This window comes from Palaemon carinicauda, chromosome 2 (assembly GCF_036898095.1).
Source record: "Palaemon carinicauda isolate YSFRI2023 chromosome 2, ASM3689809v2, whole genome shotgun sequence".
NCBI classification, from domain to species: domain Eukaryota; kingdom Metazoa; phylum Arthropoda; class Malacostraca; order Decapoda; family Palaemonidae; genus Palaemon; species Palaemon carinicauda.
In genome coordinates, this window is record NC_090726.1 from 101,398,260 (window position 1) to 101,417,792 (window position 19,533).

The window sequence follows — 19,533 nt, forward strand, 5'->3', positions numbered from 1 at the left end:
GAATTAATGCCAATTTAGGACCAGATTTGATGGAAACATTTAGAAGAGAAATATAAGTTGTACGCCAGAGAAAAGTTTGAACAAATCAGCTTTTAGAAGTATTTGAAGTCTATGTTTATAATTCAATAATAACCGTTCAGTAACTTGGTCTACAACGTTTTATTTTTACAAAAGAAATAGATTCCTTATCTGAAATACTATTCTGTGTTTGATTGAAAAGGTATTCAATGCTTTTTACAGCTTATGATAGTAATTAGTCTAAATTCTAAGAAATAATAATAATAATAACGTTAATCCTTGATGGAGAAATTAAATCCGCAATTGCTTACTATGTAATTCTCGTAAACATACAAAATTAACAAAATATTGCACAATTATTAGAATTTCAAAGTTTATTCCACCAGAAAAATGAAAGATAAATGTTTATCGAAGCAGAATTGTTCATTTTCGTTATGCTAGAGTCTCGCGTTAATGATAATGTAGTAAAAAAAACAATTTGCATACTTAACAAAGACAAGATTTACAGAGCAGCTCCTCCTGACAGAATTCCTGAAAATGGATTAACATTAACGGAAATTAGAATAATTTTTCGATTAAGAAATCAGGTATATGGCCAACGTTTGCAATCGCACTGATTTTAATGAGTACTTATTCACAGTTACCTACCTCTCCTTCTCTCCTAAATCTTTGTTCGGTACAAACGTACTACTTCTCTCTTTACCAGAGGGGCGAACTTGGATTAAGAAAAGGGGAGGAAATGGGTTTCCTGTTTTCCATGAGACATCAAAATAAGATAATTTTTCTCTTCGTATCAACTAGATTCTGAATATATCACGTGTACATACACAGTAAGTAAAAGAAGAAGGAGAGAGAGAGAGAGAGAGAGAGAGAGAGAGAGAGAGAGAGAGAGAGAGAGAGAGAGAGAGAGAGTAATTTATAAAGCGAAAAATCATCAGTTATGCAGTGATCATAATTCACAATGACATACTTTCGTAAAGTAAATTTCATAAAAGCTTAGAACAAAACGTAAATTCTGAAAACCAAAATTTGATATATCCCCAAATTCGAGAATTAGACCCAAAACATGAAAGGCCACGGAACACGACTATCATTAAGTGATTTTATTATTAGAATTTGGGTCATATGACCCAGATATGGGGCTGAGGCTGGGGCTGAGGAGTCCATTCAACGTCGAGATGCATCTGGGGAAAATCCCCACAGATGTGTTGTGAAGTAAAAGTTAGGGGAAAGGACAGCAAGACGAAATAACATTGGTTATTGTTTTTTTTTTTTTTTCTCCACTAACTACCTTGAGGCCATTATATGTGACACTTAAAACATAGAATAGACACAAAGAGAACCATTGGCTCTGGTAGCCTGTTGGAAACGTTCCTGCCTGGTGTTCTGCCAGACTGGGGTTCGAGTCCCAATCAAGATCAATCGTTCCTTGTAGTGTCTGCAGCCTCACCATCCCTGTGAGCTAAGGATAGGTGTAACTGCTGAGTCATCAGCTGTCATTACCTAGCCCTCTCTTGTCCTAGCTTGTTTAGAGAGGTGGCTAGGGCATTGTACTGCTAGGGCATTGTCGATGTCCCTTACCTCTCCCATTCATGGGCAACCTTTAAACCTTTAAATCTGCCTTGAGGAAATTAGATTTGGCACAGGATAGACACAAATCGAGTTAACCTATTTTACTCATTCAAATGATGCAACTAAATGTAGCATCTACTCTAACATGACAAAGACAAATAGGGCAACTCCCATTGTAAAGTTTTAAACAAAGAGAATAACTGCGATGCTTTGAACCTTTTATTCTGTTATCAGTGATCCTTAGATTTCCTTTTTAAAAACATCCGGTTTCACACATCAAGAACAACAGATTCTGGCTTTTGAAGAAATAAACAATATGATTCCCACCAAAGCAACACATTCAACTATTTTCAAATTTTAGAAATAACAATGAATTTGGATGCATGGATTACCATTCGGTTTTTTTGAATCTTCGCCAGAGAAAGGGAAAGTGATCTTTGGAAGGCCAAAGAATTGATATATGTTTTGTTAGGAAACTGGGAGTATGGTGGGAGGGGTAGGAAGGGGTTTGCGTTTAATATTGTTAATTTACAATTTTGTGAATATTACACAAATTGATAATAATCAACATCTAAGGTACATGTTTAATCGAGGCAACATGATGCTGGCTGAAAGGAATATTCAGAAATGATGTATGTGTAGGAATGTATATATATATATATATATATATATATATATATATACTGTATATATATATATATATATATATATATATATATATATATGTATACATATATATATATATATGTATATATATATATATATATATATATATATATATGGGTGTGTGTGTTTATATGTATGTATATATATACTGTATATATATACATATATATATATATATTTATATATATATATATATATATATATATATATATACATATATATATATATATATATATATATATATATATATATATATATACATATATATGCAAATAATATATAGGTAATGATATGATTCCTCGACTCTTTTTGCTTCCCAATAAGAAGGTCAGTCCAAAGAAAACCTCAGAATCCTGGTAATGGTTAGAACACATCATCATTTGCAAAGGGGAATTCGATATAAATGTGTTATTTTTCACCCACATTTTGAGAGTAAAACTAAACTCACATTAAAGACAAGGTCTTTAGTCTTCCGTACATAAAAAAAAATAAAAGGTTTCAGTTTGAAAGATGTAGGATGTATTAATAGATTAAAACTTTCAGTATTAATTTATTTTAATAATCAACAGATTTATGATATACATTTTCATATTTGTGAAATTAATGTAATTTGAGACCCCCCCCCCAAAGTAATGGAAATTAATATTCTCAAATGATTTGCCATATGTAGCTAATCAGAGACAGATAATCCTGAAAGGATAAAATCTATTGAGAGAAATGAATAATAAAGTAAATAAATGATGACAAAAGGACCAATAGATAAGAAAGATTAAAAAGAATATGTTAATTGCCTCATATATTTAGTGTCTTAGTCAAAATACCATATTCGTGAGTGATATATCAGCAAATAGCTCTACCCATCAACATCCAATGTATCATCAAAAGGATCCATCTTACGTGGATGTTCACGTTGATGTTTTACATCCACCAATACTCCACCTCACTCTGGTCCTCTGCCATATAATCATCTTAAATTAACACTTAAATCTTAACGGCTATGTGAGAGTCATGCATACATTTAAAATCCCTCATTGTTCTTAATACCAATAATTTAATGTTATTTTGGTATATCATAAGGATAAACATTGCAAATAAAATGGCAATGGATAAATTTTTCAATATTTTTTGTAATTAAAAAGTAAAACAAATGATGCCCACAGTGTTTTTATGCCTTAAAATTGCGCTGTTTTTAGTTTCTAATTCACTTGAATATTTATATATAATGTAAATTTCAAATTTTACCAAGATATCATGAGTTTTTTTTTTTTTTTCAAAACTATATAATAATATTACCAATATGAATGACAACATTAAAATATTAAAATTACTTTATATTTGATAACCAAACATTTGTTATCTCAAACTATATAAAGATTATTTTTTTTATCAGAAAATAAAAACTAAATACCAATTCATTATCTTTCAGAAAAAAAGATCATGCATAGAGATTATTTCTTTTTGATATATGGCAAGAAATAAAAGAAACAGGAAACGTAGAAAATAATATAACTTGGTATTCATGAATTTTATTCGATAAGAAGTTAATTTGCAAAGTATATAATGTTTTATTCTTGAAGTAAAACAGCCTCTGAATCTAATGATCATAACGTAAATTTTATTTTGACTTTGTTTGGATTAAAAATCAATTGGTTTCTTTTTTTCTGATTCAAAAATTTTGACTTATAACCAGTTTCTATGTTCGAAAAGAACAGATTCGAGGTTGATTCAAAACTTATATATAACATAACACTAATGTTTACATGAATAAATCACTGAAATTTGCTTCGAGAAACAAGAAATACATGGGTATGGTATAGCTTAAAACTGTCTAGCATAATCAGTTGTAATTATTTCCTTGTAAATTTCCGTAAACGAACGAATGAGAGGGTTCGAGGACGCCTGGAATTGCAAGTGGTCGTACGAATGAGGGTTTGAGGAGGTCTGAAATTGCAAGTGATCTTACGAATGAGGGTTCGAGGAGGTCTGGAATTGCAAGTGGTCGTACGAATGAGGGTTTGAGGAGGTCTGAAATTGCAAGTGATCTTACGAATGAGGGTTTGAGGAGGTCTGGAATTGCAAGTAGTCGCACGATTGAGGGTTTGAGGACGCCTGGAATTGCAAGGGGTCGTACGAATGAGGGTTTGAGGAGGTCTGAAATTGCAAGTGATCTTACGAATGAGGGTTCGAGGAGGTCTGGAATTGCAAGTGGTCGTACGAATGAGGGTTTGAGGAGGTCTGAAATTGCAAGTGATCTTACGAATGAGGGTTCGAGGAGGTCTGGAATTGCAAGTGGTCGTACGAATGAGGGTTTGAGGAGGTCTAAAATTGCAAGTGATCTTACGAATGAGGGTTCGAGGAGGTCTAGAATTGCAAGTGGTCGTACGAATGAGGGTTTGAGGAGGTCTGAAATTGCAAGTGGTCGTACGAATGAGGGTTTGAGGAGGTCTGGAATTGCAAGTAGTCGCACGATTGAGGGTTTGAGGACGCCTGGAATTGCAAGTGGTCGTACGAATGAGGGTTTGAGGAGGTCTGAAATTGCAAGTGATCTTACGAATGAGGGTTCGAGGAGGTCTGGAATTGCAAGTGGTCGTACGAATGAGGGTTTGAGGAGGTCTGAAATTGCAAGTGATCTTACGAATGAGGGTTTGAGGAGGTCTGGAATTGCAAGTAGTCGCACGATTGAGGGTTTGAGGACGCCTGGAATTGCAAGGGGTCGTACGAATGAGGGTTTGAGGAGGTCTGAAATTGCAAGTGATCTTACGAATGAGGGTTCGAGGAGGTCTGGAATTGCAAGTGGTCGTACGAATGAGGGTTTGAGGAGGTCTGAAATTGCAAGTGATCTTACGAATGAGGGTTCGAGGAGGTCTGGAATTGCAAGTGGTCGCACGATTGAGGGTTTGAGGACGCCTGGAATTGCAAGTGGTCGTACGAATGAGGGTTTGAGGAGGTCTGAAATTGCAAGTGATCTTACGAATGAGGGTTCGAGGAGGTCTGGAATTGCAAGTGATCTTACGAATGAGGGTTCGAGGAGGTCTGGAATTGCAAGTGGTCGCACGATTGAGGGTTTGAGGACGCCTGGAATTGCAAGGGGTCGCACGATTGAGGGTTCGAGGAGGCCTGGAATTGCAAGGGGTCGCACGATTGAGGGTTCGAGGAGGCCTGGAATTGCAAGTGGTCGCACGATTGAGGGTTCGAGGAGGCCTGGAATTGCAAGTGGTCGCACGATTGAGGGTTTGAGGACGCCTGGAATTGCAAGTGGTCGCACGATTGAGGGTTGGAGGTCTAGAATTGCAAGTGGTCGCACGATTGAGGGTTGGAGGTCTAGAATTACAAGTGGTCGCACGATTGAGGGTTAGAGGTCTAGAATTGCAAGTGGTCGAACGATTGAGGGTTCGAGGAGGCCTGGAATTGCAAGTGGTCGCACGATTGAGGGTTCGAGGAGGTCTGGAATTGCAAGTGGTCGCGCGATTGAGGGTTTGAGGACGCCTGGAATTGCAAGTGGTCGCACGATTGAGGGTTTGAGGAGGTCTAGAATTGCAAGTGGTCGTAAGTCGTATCGTCTGGAGGACTAACGCACCGAAAAGAGCAAGGGATTGACTCCGTTTCTGACCCATTCCTAGGACTTCCCTTTATGGCAGAAGGACTATCATTACATTGTTGATGATTGTTCGGCTGACCAGCATACTTATAAGGGTCTTCATAAACGTGATAGTGAATGGTATCTCTGTTGTCTTGTGGTGATTCCAGCGACTGCGTTTCTTCACCCAGAACCGAAGGAGGCTGGTTTGGATTCCAGCGTACAGACTTGGCTTGCTTCGTCCTGGTCTTTGAAAGCAATAACTTGCGTTTGTACTTGCATGCTAATGACGTAGAGATGACCATAGCTAATGTGCTTAGAGCAAGAGCCGTCATGAGGATGCATAACAAAATCTTGGTGTTGCTTTCCATGCATCCTTTTTCACCTGCCACATAGATAAAAGTTTTCAATGAAAATGCAGTCTTCACTCACTTTTAATTTTTATAAAATCATTAGATTGAATTAAATACTGCCTTGCTATGATTACACATATTCAACTAAACTACGTTTATGTGGTCCTAAGCAAAAGCGAAAGAGTTAGCTCAGAGTTAGAATTTAAAAACAATCCTTTTGCTTTCAAGTGTTACACGCATAGTGCATTATGAAACCATGAATGAAAATATAGTTCCAATTTCTTCTTCTTGGATCATCCTCCCAGAAACTAAATTTATATGCAAAAAAATGTTATTTCTAATGTTAATTGATACGCTTATTTACTTTCAAAATTCGAGCCATTTAGAGTTTCAAGAAAAAAAAAAAATTTCCCGTACACTCATCAATTCTTGGGTATAATTGTCAATATCCATTTTCCTTTCGCTCTTTTTCTAGATTAATACAATCACCTGAACCTCTTGAACCTCTCTTACTCTCTTACTATCAGACATGGGCACAGTAAAGATTGGATGACTCAATGATTTCTGCAATAAAAAGCTAATACTGTATTTTATTTATGTAATGCAACAAACGAAAATGCCACCACCAAACTGTTTAATTCGAAATTTTGTCGGAACAGTTTTATTGCAAATTATCATAGCGAATGATATTGTATTGTAGCGTGGTCCTTGTTACAGTTATGGCTTTAGAAGGGGAAGTTAAAACAAAGGATAATGCCTATTCGGGATCCAAGCATTATTATATTCACTATGTTCCCAGGAAGACTGTCCCATAATTATCAACATTATTATTACTTGCTAAGCTACAACCCTAGTTGGAAAAACAGAATGCTATAAGCCCGATGGCTCCAACAGGGAAAATAGCCCAGTGAGGAAAGGAAATAATTAACTACAAGAAAAGTAATTAATAATTGATATAAAATATTTTAAGAACAGTAACAACATTAAAGTAAATATTTCAAATATAAACTATAAAAACTTAAAAAAGAAAAACAAGAGGAAGAGAAATAAGATAGAATAGTATGCCTTAAAGAAGGAAGTGGAAAGCCTCTGAGATTAGAGAAGCTAGCATCCACATAAGGGGGAAAATATTCTAGAGAATAAAGCAACATGAGGGAGAATCTCAGGGCTCCAGTTTAGCAAGATACCGTTATTGCTAACTACTTCACTAGTAAGGTTTAAAATTGACAACTGGTTCTTTTATCCACTTACCATTGCTGTATAGGACGGTGGCCTCATCAGTCACCAATTCAGCTTCCTGGACTGTCCTTGAATTTTTATCAACACCAATCTGGGCACTTTCAGATACTGAAGAGCTTATATCTGAATGACAGGCATCACATTTTGGACATTTTGGACAAGTGGCTGCAACAGGACCAGTGGGTAAGACTGGACAAAGAGTAGTGGCAGCAGTGGAGGGAAAAATGTCACACGGTGGACAAGTCGCGGTTTCTGAGGTCGGTTTTGCTCGGTGGTCTGTCGTCTGGCTGGAGGTTCCAGCAGGCGAACTTGCTGTGACTGGGGAACAAATTCGCATTTGTAATCTGATTGATAAGTGGAGCATACTTTTTCACATTCAGGGCAGGGTGCTTTCTCGGGGTATGCTTGACAAACCGGACAGGATTTACATTCAGGGCAGGGTTCTTTTTCATGGCATGTTTGGCTAAAGGGGCTTGTTGTTGTGTCTTGTGCCTCCGTTGGGACAGGGAAAGCTAAAGTACAAATAGTTATTCTGAGAAGTTTTGTTAGGTTGTCTGATGATCTTCATAAAGTCATCTAACTATATTCAAATTTTTTTAATCAGGCGCATTTGCACGGACTCGCAGCGGTGCCCTTTTAACTCGGAAAAGTTTTCTGGTATCTGATTGGTTAGAATTATCTTGTCCAACCAATCAGCGATCAGGAAACTTTTCCGAGCTAGAAGGGCACCTCTGCGAGTCGGTGCAAATCTGCCTCACTAAAAAGAATTGACTATAGCTATTTATCCAGTCATACATTAACTAATCTATGTTTTAATATATCTATAATATCACCTACTCAATGATTTATTCATTTCAATTTCTGCGAAAAATTGACGCATAAAAAATATGAAGTAATCGATTTTAATAAATAACTGATAATAAAATTATGAGGTCTTCTTTGGATATAGGGATAAAATAAATATATCAATTACTTCAGAAATCACAAAATAAAAGAACAAATCGAATTCTAAAGCCATACTACCACACTCACCGGCATTACAGAAACGAACTTTCCGATTCACGCTACTTTGCTCATTATACACTTCGATGTCGTCTACCTCATCGAGGGAGACATCCGTCAGTTGTACTGCTCGCATGAAATCACCTTTCCTAACCTCAACGACCCACGCTCCGGATTCCCCAATCTTGAAGGTGAAGATCATCATCTCATTTCGGCGAAAGTCAATTGGCAATTTTTCACGGAGGAGAATCTTTCCAGTGTTCCTCACGTTCATTTGCAAAGTAGAGTAATACTTTACAAATTCCATTATGTACAGAGTCTCCTGCTTTTTCCAAAGCTTTATCTGGAAAGGGTTCCAAACGCCTTTGAATGTTTCTATTTGTAATTCTTTTCCTTCGATGAAATTTGATGAAATGATGCCCTCTTTTGGATTTAGTTGATTTGTTGAACATCCTTTGGATTAGAAAGTGTTCCATTTGTTACAAAGGACAGACACTTCAATGCAATACAGATATAGACATGCCTACATATTCATATAAATTGGCATACTAACACACACACACACACACACACACACACACACACACATATATATATATATATATATATATATATATATATATATATATATATATATATATATATATATAGTATATATGTGTGTGTGTGTGTGTATGTATATATATATATATATATATATATATATATATATATATATGTGTGTGTGTGTGTGTGTGTATATATATATATATATTTATTTATTTATATGTGTGTCTGTCTTGTGAATGTATGCATATTTGCATGTTTGAATGTGTGCTTAATAGTAAAGGTGCCTCTTTCAAAATCTATGATTTTAAATCTCGGCAAAATATAATGAAATAATGGCGTTAGATATGAGAAATAATCTTTTATATAATTCACTATGCAAGAATATGAAAAATTTCCCTTTAACTCAACCCCCCCCCCCTACCCCCACAAAATTGAAATTTCATTCCTTTTAATTTCACTTACTATTGCTGGAAGAACATGAAGAGAAGACAAGAGCCATCAACCAGAAGAGTTCTGCATACAGAAATGTTTGGCCAAGGAGCCCTCTGCGCCATCTATTGAGGACTTCAGAAACTACAGCCATAGCTCGAATCTGCTTGGGTAATCTTTCTTAGTTACCTACCTCTCCTTCTCTCCTTATTCTTTGTTCGGTACAAACGTACTACTTCTCTCTTTACCAGAGGGGCGAACTTGGATTAAGAAAAGGGGAGGAAATGGGTTTCCTGTTTTCCATGAGACATCAAAATAAAATATTTTTTTCTCTTCGTATCAACTTGATTCTGAATATATCACGTCTACATACACAGTAAGAAAAAGAAGGAGAGAGAGAGAGAGAGAGAGAGAGAGAGAGAGAGAGAGAGAGAGAGAGAGAGAGAGAGAGAGAGAGAGAGAGAGAGAGAGAGGGGGGGGGGGTAAATGTATCGAGTGAAAAATCATCAGTTATCCACAGTGATCATAATTCACAATGGCATACTTTCGTAAAGTAAATTTCATAAAAGCTTAGAAAAAAACGTAAATTCTGAAAACCAAAATTTGATATATCACCAAATTCGAGAATTAGACCCAAAACATGAAAGGCCACGGAACACGACTATCATTAAGTGATTTTATTATTAGAATTTGGGTCATATGACCCAGAGAAGGGGCTGAGGCTGGGGCTGGGGAGTCCATTCAACGCCGAGATGCACCTGGGGAAAATCCCCACAGATGTGCTGTGAAGTAAAAGTTAGGGGAAAGGACAACAAGACGAACGAACATTAGTTATTGTTTTTTCTCACCAACTACCTTGAGGCCATTATATGTGACACTTAAAACTGATAGAATAGCCACAAAGAGAACAATTGGCTATGGTAGCCTATTGGAAACATTCCTGCCTGGTGTTCTGCCAGACTGGGGTTCGAGTCCCAATCAAGATCAATCGTTCCTTGTAGTGTCTGCAGTTTCACCATCCCCTGTGAGCTAAGGATAGGTGTAACTGCTGAGTCATCAGCTGTCATTACCTAGCCCTCTCTCTTGTCCTAGCTTGTTTGGAGAGGGGGTTAGGGCATTGTCCTGCTAGGGCATTGTCGATGTCCCTTGCCTCTCCCATTCTTGGGCGACCTTTAAACCTTTAAATCTGCCTTGAGGCCATTAGATGTGGTACAGGATAGACACAAATCGAGTTAACCTATTTTACTCATTCAAATGATGCAACTAAATGTAGCATCTACTCTAACATGACAAAGACAAATAGGGCAACTCCCATTGTAAAGCTTTAAACAAAGAACATAACTGTGATGTTTTGAACCTTTTATTCAGTTATCAATCTTCCTTACAGTTCCTTTTCAAAAACATCCGGTTTCACACACCAAGAACAACAGATTCTGGCTTTTGAAGAAATAAACAATATAATTCCCACAAAAGCAACACATTCAACTATTTTCAAATTTAAGATATAACAATGAATTTGGATGCGTGGATTACCATTCGGTTTTTTTGGAATCTTCGCCAGAGAAAGGGAAAGTGATCTTTGGAAGGCCAAAGAATTGATATATGTTTTGTTAGGAAACTGGGAGTATGGTGGGAGGGGTAGGAAGGGGTTTGCGTTTAATATTGTTAATTTACAATTTTGTTAATATTACACAAATTGATAATAATCAACATCTAAGGTACATGTTTAATTGAGGCAACATGATGCTGGCTGAAAGGAATATTCATAAACGATGTGTAGGAGTGTACATATATACTGTATATATATATACATATATATATATATATATATATATATATATATATATATATATATATATATATATATATATATATATATATAATATATGTATATATATATATATATATATATATATATATACACACACACTCAAACACATACGGAGTATGTATGTATGCATGTGCCTAAACATATTTCTATTTTTTTCATATATTCTTATGGGCACACACACACACGCACACACACAAATGTATAGATATATATATATATACATATATATATATATATATATAAATGGGTGTGTGTGTTTATATGTATGTATATATATACTGTGTATATATATATATATATATATATATATATATATATATATATATATATATATATATATATATATGCAAATAATATATAGGTAATGATATGATTCTTTGACTCCTTTTGTTTCCTAATAAGGAGGTCAGTCCAAAGAAAACCTCAGAATCCTGGTAATGGTTAGAACACATCATCATTTGCAAAGAGGAATTCGATATAAATGTGTTATTTTTCACCCACATTTTGAGAGTAAAACTAAACTCACATTAAAGACAAAGGTCTTTAGTCTTCCGTACATAAAAAAAAATAAAAGGTTTCAGTTTGAAAGATGTAGGATGTATTAATAGATTAAAACTTTCAGTATTAATTTATTTTAATAATCAACAGATTTATGATATACATTTTCAAATTTGTGAAATTAATGTAATTTGAGACCCCCCCCCCAAAAAAAAGTAATGGAAATGAATATTCTCAAATGATTTGCCATATGTGGCCTACTCAGGAAGAGATCATCCTGAAAGGATAAAATCTATTGAGAGAAATGAATAATAAAGTAAATAAATGATGACAAAAGGACCAATAGATAAGAAAGATTAAAAAAAAAATCTGTTAATTGCCTCATATATTTAGTGTCTAAGTCAAAATAACATATTCATGAGTGATATATCAACAAATAGCTCTAGCCATCAACATCCAATGTATCATCAAAAGGATCCATCTTACGTGGATGTTCACGTTGATGTTTTACATCCACCAATACTACACCTCACTCTGGTCCTCTGCCGCTATTATTTCTAATGAACAACGATTCGCGTACCACGTCAATCAGTAGGATATTCAATCTAATCACAAAATCTAGTCCAGAAGGAAAGAGTAAAGGAAAGAATTCTAAGACAGATGAGGTCGTCACCACCAAGCCTTTGGTAGAACTATCTCCTAAAGGAGGTGAAGAGTCTGGGAGAGCGGAGGCATAAAGAGAATTCCTAAACTTATCAGTGTAAGGACAAAAGTAGGCCTGGAACCATTACAGGATTATCCCTCACTTATTGTTGGTACCATGTAGAATAAGTATTTGACTCAAGTATAATGTACACGTATTTGTCTTCTACCCTCATTTACTTTTACATTTTTTATTCCAAATAAATCCCACGCCATGAAGCCATCTGGAACTTTCGTCGTGTCTCCATGCTTCCACACCCTGAGACCCTGTTATTACCAGTTGGAGAGATATCCAGTTATAACTGGTTGGACGTTGGAGTTATCCGGTTATAACTGGTTGGAGAGATACCAGAAAGGATTAGATGTACAATTCTTACCTTCATTCCGTTGCTTCTAAGAAAAAATTATGTCTCCCTTTACAATCATATGCTAAAATGGATATATTTTAAGGAGAGAGAGAGAGAGAGAGAGAGAGAGAGAGAGAGAGAGAGAGAGAGAGAGAGAGAGAGAGAGAGAGAGAGACTTATAAGTTTTACTTGACACCTCTCTCTACCTCGTGGGCCTACTCTTGCTAATTTCGAAGTAGACATGGTCCTCCTCTCCTGCTCTCACGACATACGACGTTTCGACGCAATTTGTTCGACCGGAAGTCTTTGGAGCGAGATATTCCTTGAAATTGTTCATTGGTCTTTGGGAAGAGTCCCGTTTTTCATGACGTTGCTCCAATGACCTGGCGGCTTCGTGCACGACCTGTAATGAACAGTTTTAATGTTATCTCCAATTAGATTCTAATGCCGAGAGGAATCCGCTGAAGGAGAGAAATGGTTTTGAAATATTACGTGGATGCCTATGCTCAACCGAATGATATTTCAATATATCGAAATGTCATTGTTTCTATGTACTAGGTAAAGCTATTCTTTTTTTTATATATATAATACATATTTCTATATTATTATAATTATAATAATAATGATTAAAACAATACCACTAATAACGATAATTAATAGGAGAGGAAAGTGCAGGAATCAAAATTGGAATAACCAAAGGACTGGTTTTGTTGTCAGGGTGAAACAAGCATTGGCAGATTAAGAGATCAATTATTGGGGTCATTTGCAATTTCTCAGATGTTGTTAAATAAAAGTAGGTAGAGAGAGAGAGAGAGAGAGAGAGAGAGAGAGAGAGAGAGAGAGAGAGAGAGAGAGAGAGAGAGAGAGAGAGAGAGAGAGAGAGCATTGAATTACAGAAAAATCTCAGGAGACTTAAATCTTCATTCTGGTTTTCACCATGATAGATTGACTTAGGAGAGAGAGAGAGAGAGAGAGAGAGAGAGAGAGAGAGAGAGAGAGAGAGAGAGAGAGAGAGAAAATCAACTAATCAATCACCTGTGAGTTTTCTTGATCCACTGACTGCTTCATCTTCTTCAACAACTGACGGAACTCCTGAACTATGAAGATCACCAGCGCGAGAAGGAACAAAACGCAAACCGAAAGCATCACATACAGAAGGGGAGTCGATACAAGGCAAGAACACGTCTCTTGAGATTCAGCTCCTCCCGACGAATTGATGCGAGGGACCCGCGGAGGAGCAACGTCAGAGGTCACGGACGCATTGTTGATGGGATCTGCAATACGTTTCGTAAAGGAGTCACACAACAGGAAGTTGTTTTGTGTTTCTAGGAAATAAACAGGATCAGTCTTCATCACTATTATTGCAAATCGAATTCTGGAGCGATACTACCACACTCACCGCCATTACAGAAGAGAACTTTTCGATTCCTGCCACTTCGCGAATTATACACTTCGATGTCGTCTACTTCATCGAGGGAGACATCCGTCAGTTGTACTGCTCTCATGAAATCACCTTTCCTAACCTCAACGACCCACGCTCCGGATTCCCCAATCTTGAAGGCGAAGATCATCATCTCATTTCGGCGAAAGTCAATTTGCAAATTTTCACGAAGGAGAACCTTTCCAGTGTTCCTCACGTTCATTTGAAAGGTAGAGAAACAATTTACAAATTCCATTATATACAGAGTCTCCTGCTTTTTCCAAAGCCTAATCTTGAAAGGGTTCCAAACGCCTTTGAATGTTTCTATTTGCAATTCTTTTCCTTCGGCGAAATTCGTTGAAAAGATGCCCTCTTTTGGTTTTAGTTGATTTGTTGAACATCCTTTGGATCAGAGAGTGTTCCATTTGTTACAAAGGACAGACACTTCAATGCAATACAGATATAGACATGCCTACATATTCACATAAATTGGCATACTAACACACACACACACACACACATATATATATATATATATATATATATATATGTGCGTGTGTATTGTATATATATATATATATATATATATATATATATATATATATATATATATATATATATATATAATATATATATATATATATATATATGTATGTGTGTGTATTGTATATATATATATATATATATATATATATATATATATATATATATATATATATATATATATGTGTGTCTGTTTTGTGAATGTATGCATATTTGCATGTTTGAATGTGTGCTTAATAGTAAAGGTGCCTCTTTCAAAATCTATGATTTTAAAACTTGGCAAAATATAATGAAATAATGGCGTTAGATATGAGAAATAATCTTTTATATAATTCACTATGCAAGAATATATAAAAAAAATTCCCTTTAACTCCCCCCCCACCCCCACAAAAGTAAAATTTCATTCCTTCTAATTTCACTTACTATTGCTGGAAGAACATTTGTAATCTGCTTGATAAGTGGAGCATACTTCTTCACATTCAGGGCAAGGTGCTTTCTCGGGGCATGCTTGGCAAACCGGACAGGATTTACATTCAGGGCAAGGTGCTTTCTCGGGGCATGCTTGGCAAACCGGACAGGATTTACATTCAGGGCAGGGTGCTTTCTCGGGGCATGCTTGGCAAACCGGACAGGATTTACATTCAGGGCAGGGTGCTTTTTCAGGGCATGTTTGGCAGAAGGGGCTTGTTGTTGTGTCTTGTGCCTCCGTTGGGACAGGGAAAGCTAAAGTACAAATAGTTATTCTGAGAAGTTTTGTTAGGTTGTCTGATGATCTTCATAAAGTCATTTAACTATATTCAACTTTTTTTAATCAGGCGCATTTGCACGGACTCGCAGCGGTGCCATTTTAACTCGGAAAAGTTTTCTGGTATCTGATTGGTTAGAATTATCTTGTCCAACCAATCAGCGATCAGGAAACTTTTCCGAGCTAGAAGGGCACCTCTGCGAGTCGGTGCAAATCTGCCTCACTAAAAAGAATTGACTATAGCTATTCATCCAATCATACATTAACTAATCTATGTTTTAATACATCTATAATTTCACCTATCAATGATTTATTTATTCCAAAATTAACGCATAATAAAGATGAAGTAATCGATTTTAACAAATAACTGATAATGAAATTATGATGTCTTCTCTGGATATTAAAACAAATATATCATTTACTTCAGAAATCACAAAATAAAAGAACAAATCGAATTCTAAAGCCATACTACCACACTCACCGGCATTACAGAAAAGAACTTTCCGATTCCTGCTTCTTCCCTCATTATACACTTCGATGTCGTCTACCTCATCGAGGGAGACATCCGTCAGTTGTACTGCTCGCATGAAATCACCTTTCCTAACCTCAACGACCCACGCTCCGGATTCCCCAATCTTGAAGGCGAAGATCATCATCTCATTTCGGCCAAAGGCAATTTGCAATTCTTCCCGGAGGAGAATCTTTCCAGTGTTCCTCACGTTCATTTGAAAGGTAGAGAAACGATTTACAAATTCCAATGTATACAGATTCTCCTGCTTTTTCCAAAGCTTTATCTGGAAAGGGTTCCAAACGCCTTTGAATGTTTCTATTTGCAATTCTTTTCCTTCGGCGAAATTCGATGAAATGATGCTATCCTTTGGTTTTAGTTGATTTGTTGAACATCCTTTGGATCAAAGAGTGTTCCATTTGTTATAAAGGACTGACGATTCAATGCAATAGACATACAGACATGCCTACATATTCATATAAATTGGCACACACCCATACACACCCATACACACACACACACACACACACACACACACACACACATATATATATATATATATATATATATATATATGCATGTATATATATATATATATATATATATATATATATATATATATATATATATGTATATATATATATATATATATATATATATATATATATATATATATATATATATATATGTGTGTGTGTGTGTCTGTCTTATGAATGTATGCAAATTCGCATGTTTGGATGTGTCCTTAATAGTAAAGGTGCTTCTTTCAAAATCTATGATTTTAAATCTCGGCAAAATATAATGAAACAATGGCGTTAGATATGAGAAATAATCTTTTATATAATTCACTATGCAAGAATATATAAAAAAAAAATCCCTTTAACTCCACCCCCCACCCCCACAAAAGTAAAATTTAATTCCTTTTAATTTCACTTACTATTGCTGGAAGAACATGAAGAGAAGACAAGAGCCATCAACAATAAGAGTTCCACATACAGAAATGTTTGGCCAAGGAGCCCTCCGCGCCATCTATTGAGGACTTCAGGAACTACAGCCATAGCTCGAATCTGCTTGGGTAATTTCTCTTACCTGATATTAGAACATTTGATTAGGTAATGTGACACGAAAAGTAGAAGTGGTAACTTTCAAGCAATTCTTTATAGATAATTAGATGAATTTTAGTATCTTACATACCACATTTTATAACCACATCTTACTAAAGTAATGACATAATTAGAGGAAAAGTCTGGTATCATAGAGACATCAGGATGAAGAACAGCACTTCTCATCTGGCGAAAATATTAGAAGATTCTTATATACTGAAAGGCGTCGAACTAAATGTTTGATATTTCTTTTTCTTTATCCAGAAGGGACCATTGAAATACGAAAACCTGATTTGCAAAATTGGAAAGACATAAAATAAAACCTGATTTGCAAACATGTAAAGACATCCAATATCCTACTGATAAAATCAGGCCATTGATTGGCTTGAAACGTGTTTGTCTTATAGTAAGCTTCATGAATTCTCTGTAAGAATTTATGGAGCATGGGTATGAATATGCTCAACTAAGTAACTCACAAATCTAAATATATTTAGAAAGGAAAATATATTTTGCATTCTCAACTTCCCTGAGACAACTTTCTGATGAAATGAGAAATGCCGTTAAGAATACGAATACACAATCATACACACACACACACACACACACACACACACACACCTCCCCTATATATTAAAGAGTAAGTGTCTGGATATACATATATATAAATAAATATATGTATATATATATATATATATGTATATGTGTGTGTGTGTGTATAAATACATATATGATATATATATATGTATATAAATATATATGCATATATATATATATATATATATATATATATATGAACATATATATATATATATATATATATATAATATATACACACATATGTATATATATATATATATATATATATATATATATATATATATATATATATATATATATATATACATATATATGACAATATATATACATTCATATATAATATATATATATATATATTCATATATGTATACGTATATATATATATATATATATATATATATATATATATATATATGTTATTATTTTCGATCGATTTGTTTCAATCATCATCATCATCATCATCATCAGTATTGCAAAAATGTATATGAAAGGTGGGAGTTAATACCAATTTAAGAGCAGATTCGAAGGAAACATTTAGAAGAGAAATATAAGTTGTACGCCAGAGAAAAGTTTGGACAAATCAGCTTTTAGAAGTATTTGAAGTCTATGTTTATAATTCAATAATAACCGTTCAGTAACTTGGTCTACAACGTTTTATTTTTACAAAAGAAATAGATTCCTTATCTGAAATACTATTCTGTGTTTGATTGAAAAGGTATTCAATGCTTTTTACAGCTTATGATAGTAATTAGTCAAAATTCTAAGAAATAATAATAATAACAACGTTAATCCTTGATGGAGAAATTAAATCCGCAATTGCTTACTATGTAATTCTCGTAAACATACAAAATTAACAAAATATTGCACAATTATTAGAATTTGAACGTTTATTCGACCAGAAAAAAAAATGTTTATCGAAGCAGAATTGTTCATTTTCGTTATGCTAGAGTCTTGAGTTAATGATAATGTAGTAAAAAAACAATTTGCATAATTAACAAAGACAAGATTTACAGAGAAGCTCTTCTTGACAGAATTCCTGAAAATGGATTAACATTAACGGAAATTAGAATAATTTTTCGATTAAGAAATCAGGTATATGGCCAACGTTTGCAATCGCACTGATTTTAATGAGTACTTATTCACAGTTACCTACCTCTCCTTCTCTCCTAAATCTTTGTTCGGTACAAACGTACTACTTTCTTTACCAAAGGGGCGAACTTGGATTAAAAAAAAGGGGAGGAAATGTGTTTCCTGTTTTTCATGAGACATCAAAATAAGATATTTTATCTCTTCGTATCAACTTGATTCTGAATATATCACTTGTACGTTCACAGTAAAAAGAAGAAGAAGAAGAAGAAGAAGAAGAAGAAGAAGAAGAAGAGAGAGAGAGAGAGAGAGAGAGAGAGAGAGAGAGAGAGAGAGAGAGAGAGAGAGAGAGAGAGAGTAATTTATAAAGCGAAAAATCATCAGTTATGCAGAGTGATCATAATTCACAATGACATACTTTTGTAAAGTAAATTTCATAAGAGCTTAGAACAAGACGTAAACTCAGAAAACCAAAATTTAGTATATCCCCAAATTCGAGAATTAGACCCAAAACATGAAAGACCACAGAACACGACTATCATTAAGTGATTTTATTATTAGAATTTGGGTCATATGACCCAGATATGGGGCTAGGGCTAGGGCTGAGGAGTCCATTCAACGCCGAGATGCATCTGGGGAAAATCCCCACAGATGTGCTGTGAAGTAAAAGTTAGGGGAAAGGACAACAAGACGAACGAACATTAGTTATTGTTTTTTCCCACCAACTACCTTGGGGCCATTATATGTG

At 35.1% G+C, this 19,533-nt stretch overlaps 3 protein-coding genes across 3 annotated transcripts in view; 1 reads left to right on the forward strand and 2 right to left on the reverse strand.

The window, feature by feature from the left end:
* The window catches only part of LOC137618773 (mucin-19-like), a 6,361-nt gene extending 749 nt beyond the window's left edge, over nt 1-5,612 (forward strand). Inside the window, exon 2 of the mRNA XM_068348964.1 lies at nt 4,141-5,612. Within this exon, the coding sequence (XP_068205065.1) occupies nt 4,141-5,612 (1,472 nt within the window). The remainder of the gene's footprint in view (nt 1-4,140) is intronic.
* Nucleotides 5,511-9,620, reverse strand: LOC137619328 (uncharacterized). Its single transcript, XM_068349486.1, has 4 exons — nt 9,439-9,620; nt 8,458-8,880; nt 7,438-7,743; nt 5,511-6,218 (listed from the first exon to the last, which is right to left on the reverse strand). The coding sequence occupies exons 1-4, from the start codon at nt 9,557-9,559 to the stop codon at nt 5,785-5,787; spliced, it is 1,284 nt and encodes a 427-aa protein (XP_068205587.1). The 5' UTR covers nt 9,560-9,620; the 3' UTR covers nt 5,511-5,784.
* A 3,259-nt stretch (nt 9,621-12,879) lies between these two features.
* LOC137626100 (uncharacterized) lies at nt 12,880-17,084 on the reverse strand. The gene is made up of 6 exons (XM_068357180.1): nt 16,937-17,084; nt 15,973-16,395; nt 15,170-15,469; nt 14,183-14,605; nt 13,819-14,057; nt 12,880-13,186 (listed from the first exon to the last, which is right to left on the reverse strand). The coding sequence occupies exons 1-6, from the start codon at nt 17,055-17,057 to the stop codon at nt 12,986-12,988; spliced, it is 1,707 nt and encodes a 568-aa protein (XP_068213281.1). The 5' UTR covers nt 17,058-17,084; the 3' UTR covers nt 12,880-12,985.
* Nucleotides 17,085-19,533: the final 2,449 nt, after the last annotated feature.

Excerpts from the sequence above, each read along its gene's own strand:
- LOC137626100 (XM_068357180.1), bottom strand. The coding sequence starts at position 17,057 with ATGGCTGTAGTTCCTGAAGTCCTCAATAGATGGCGCGGAGGGCTCCTT. Across the intron at positions 16,396-16,936 it reads TTCATGTTCTTCCAGCAATA|GATGTTCAACAAATCAACTA; the intron begins GTAAGTGAAATT and ends TTTGATCCAAAG. Across the intron at positions 14,606-15,169 it reads CAAATGTTCTTCCAGCAATA|GATGTTCAACAAATCAACTA; the intron begins GTAAGTGAAATT and ends TCTGATCCAAAG.
- LOC137619328 (XM_068349486.1), bottom strand. The coding sequence starts at position 9,559 with ATGGCTGTAGTTTCTGAAGTCCTCAATAGATGGCGCAGAGGGCTCCTT. Across the intron at positions 7,744-8,457 it reads AGTTCGTTTCTGTAATGCCG|TCACAGCAAGTTCGCCTGCT; the intron begins GTGAGTGTGGTA and ends TTTGTTCCCCAG. Across the intron at positions 6,219-7,437 it reads CACCGTCCTATACAGCAATG|GTGAAAAAGGATGCATGGAA; the intron begins GTAAGTGGATAA and ends TCTATGTGGCAG.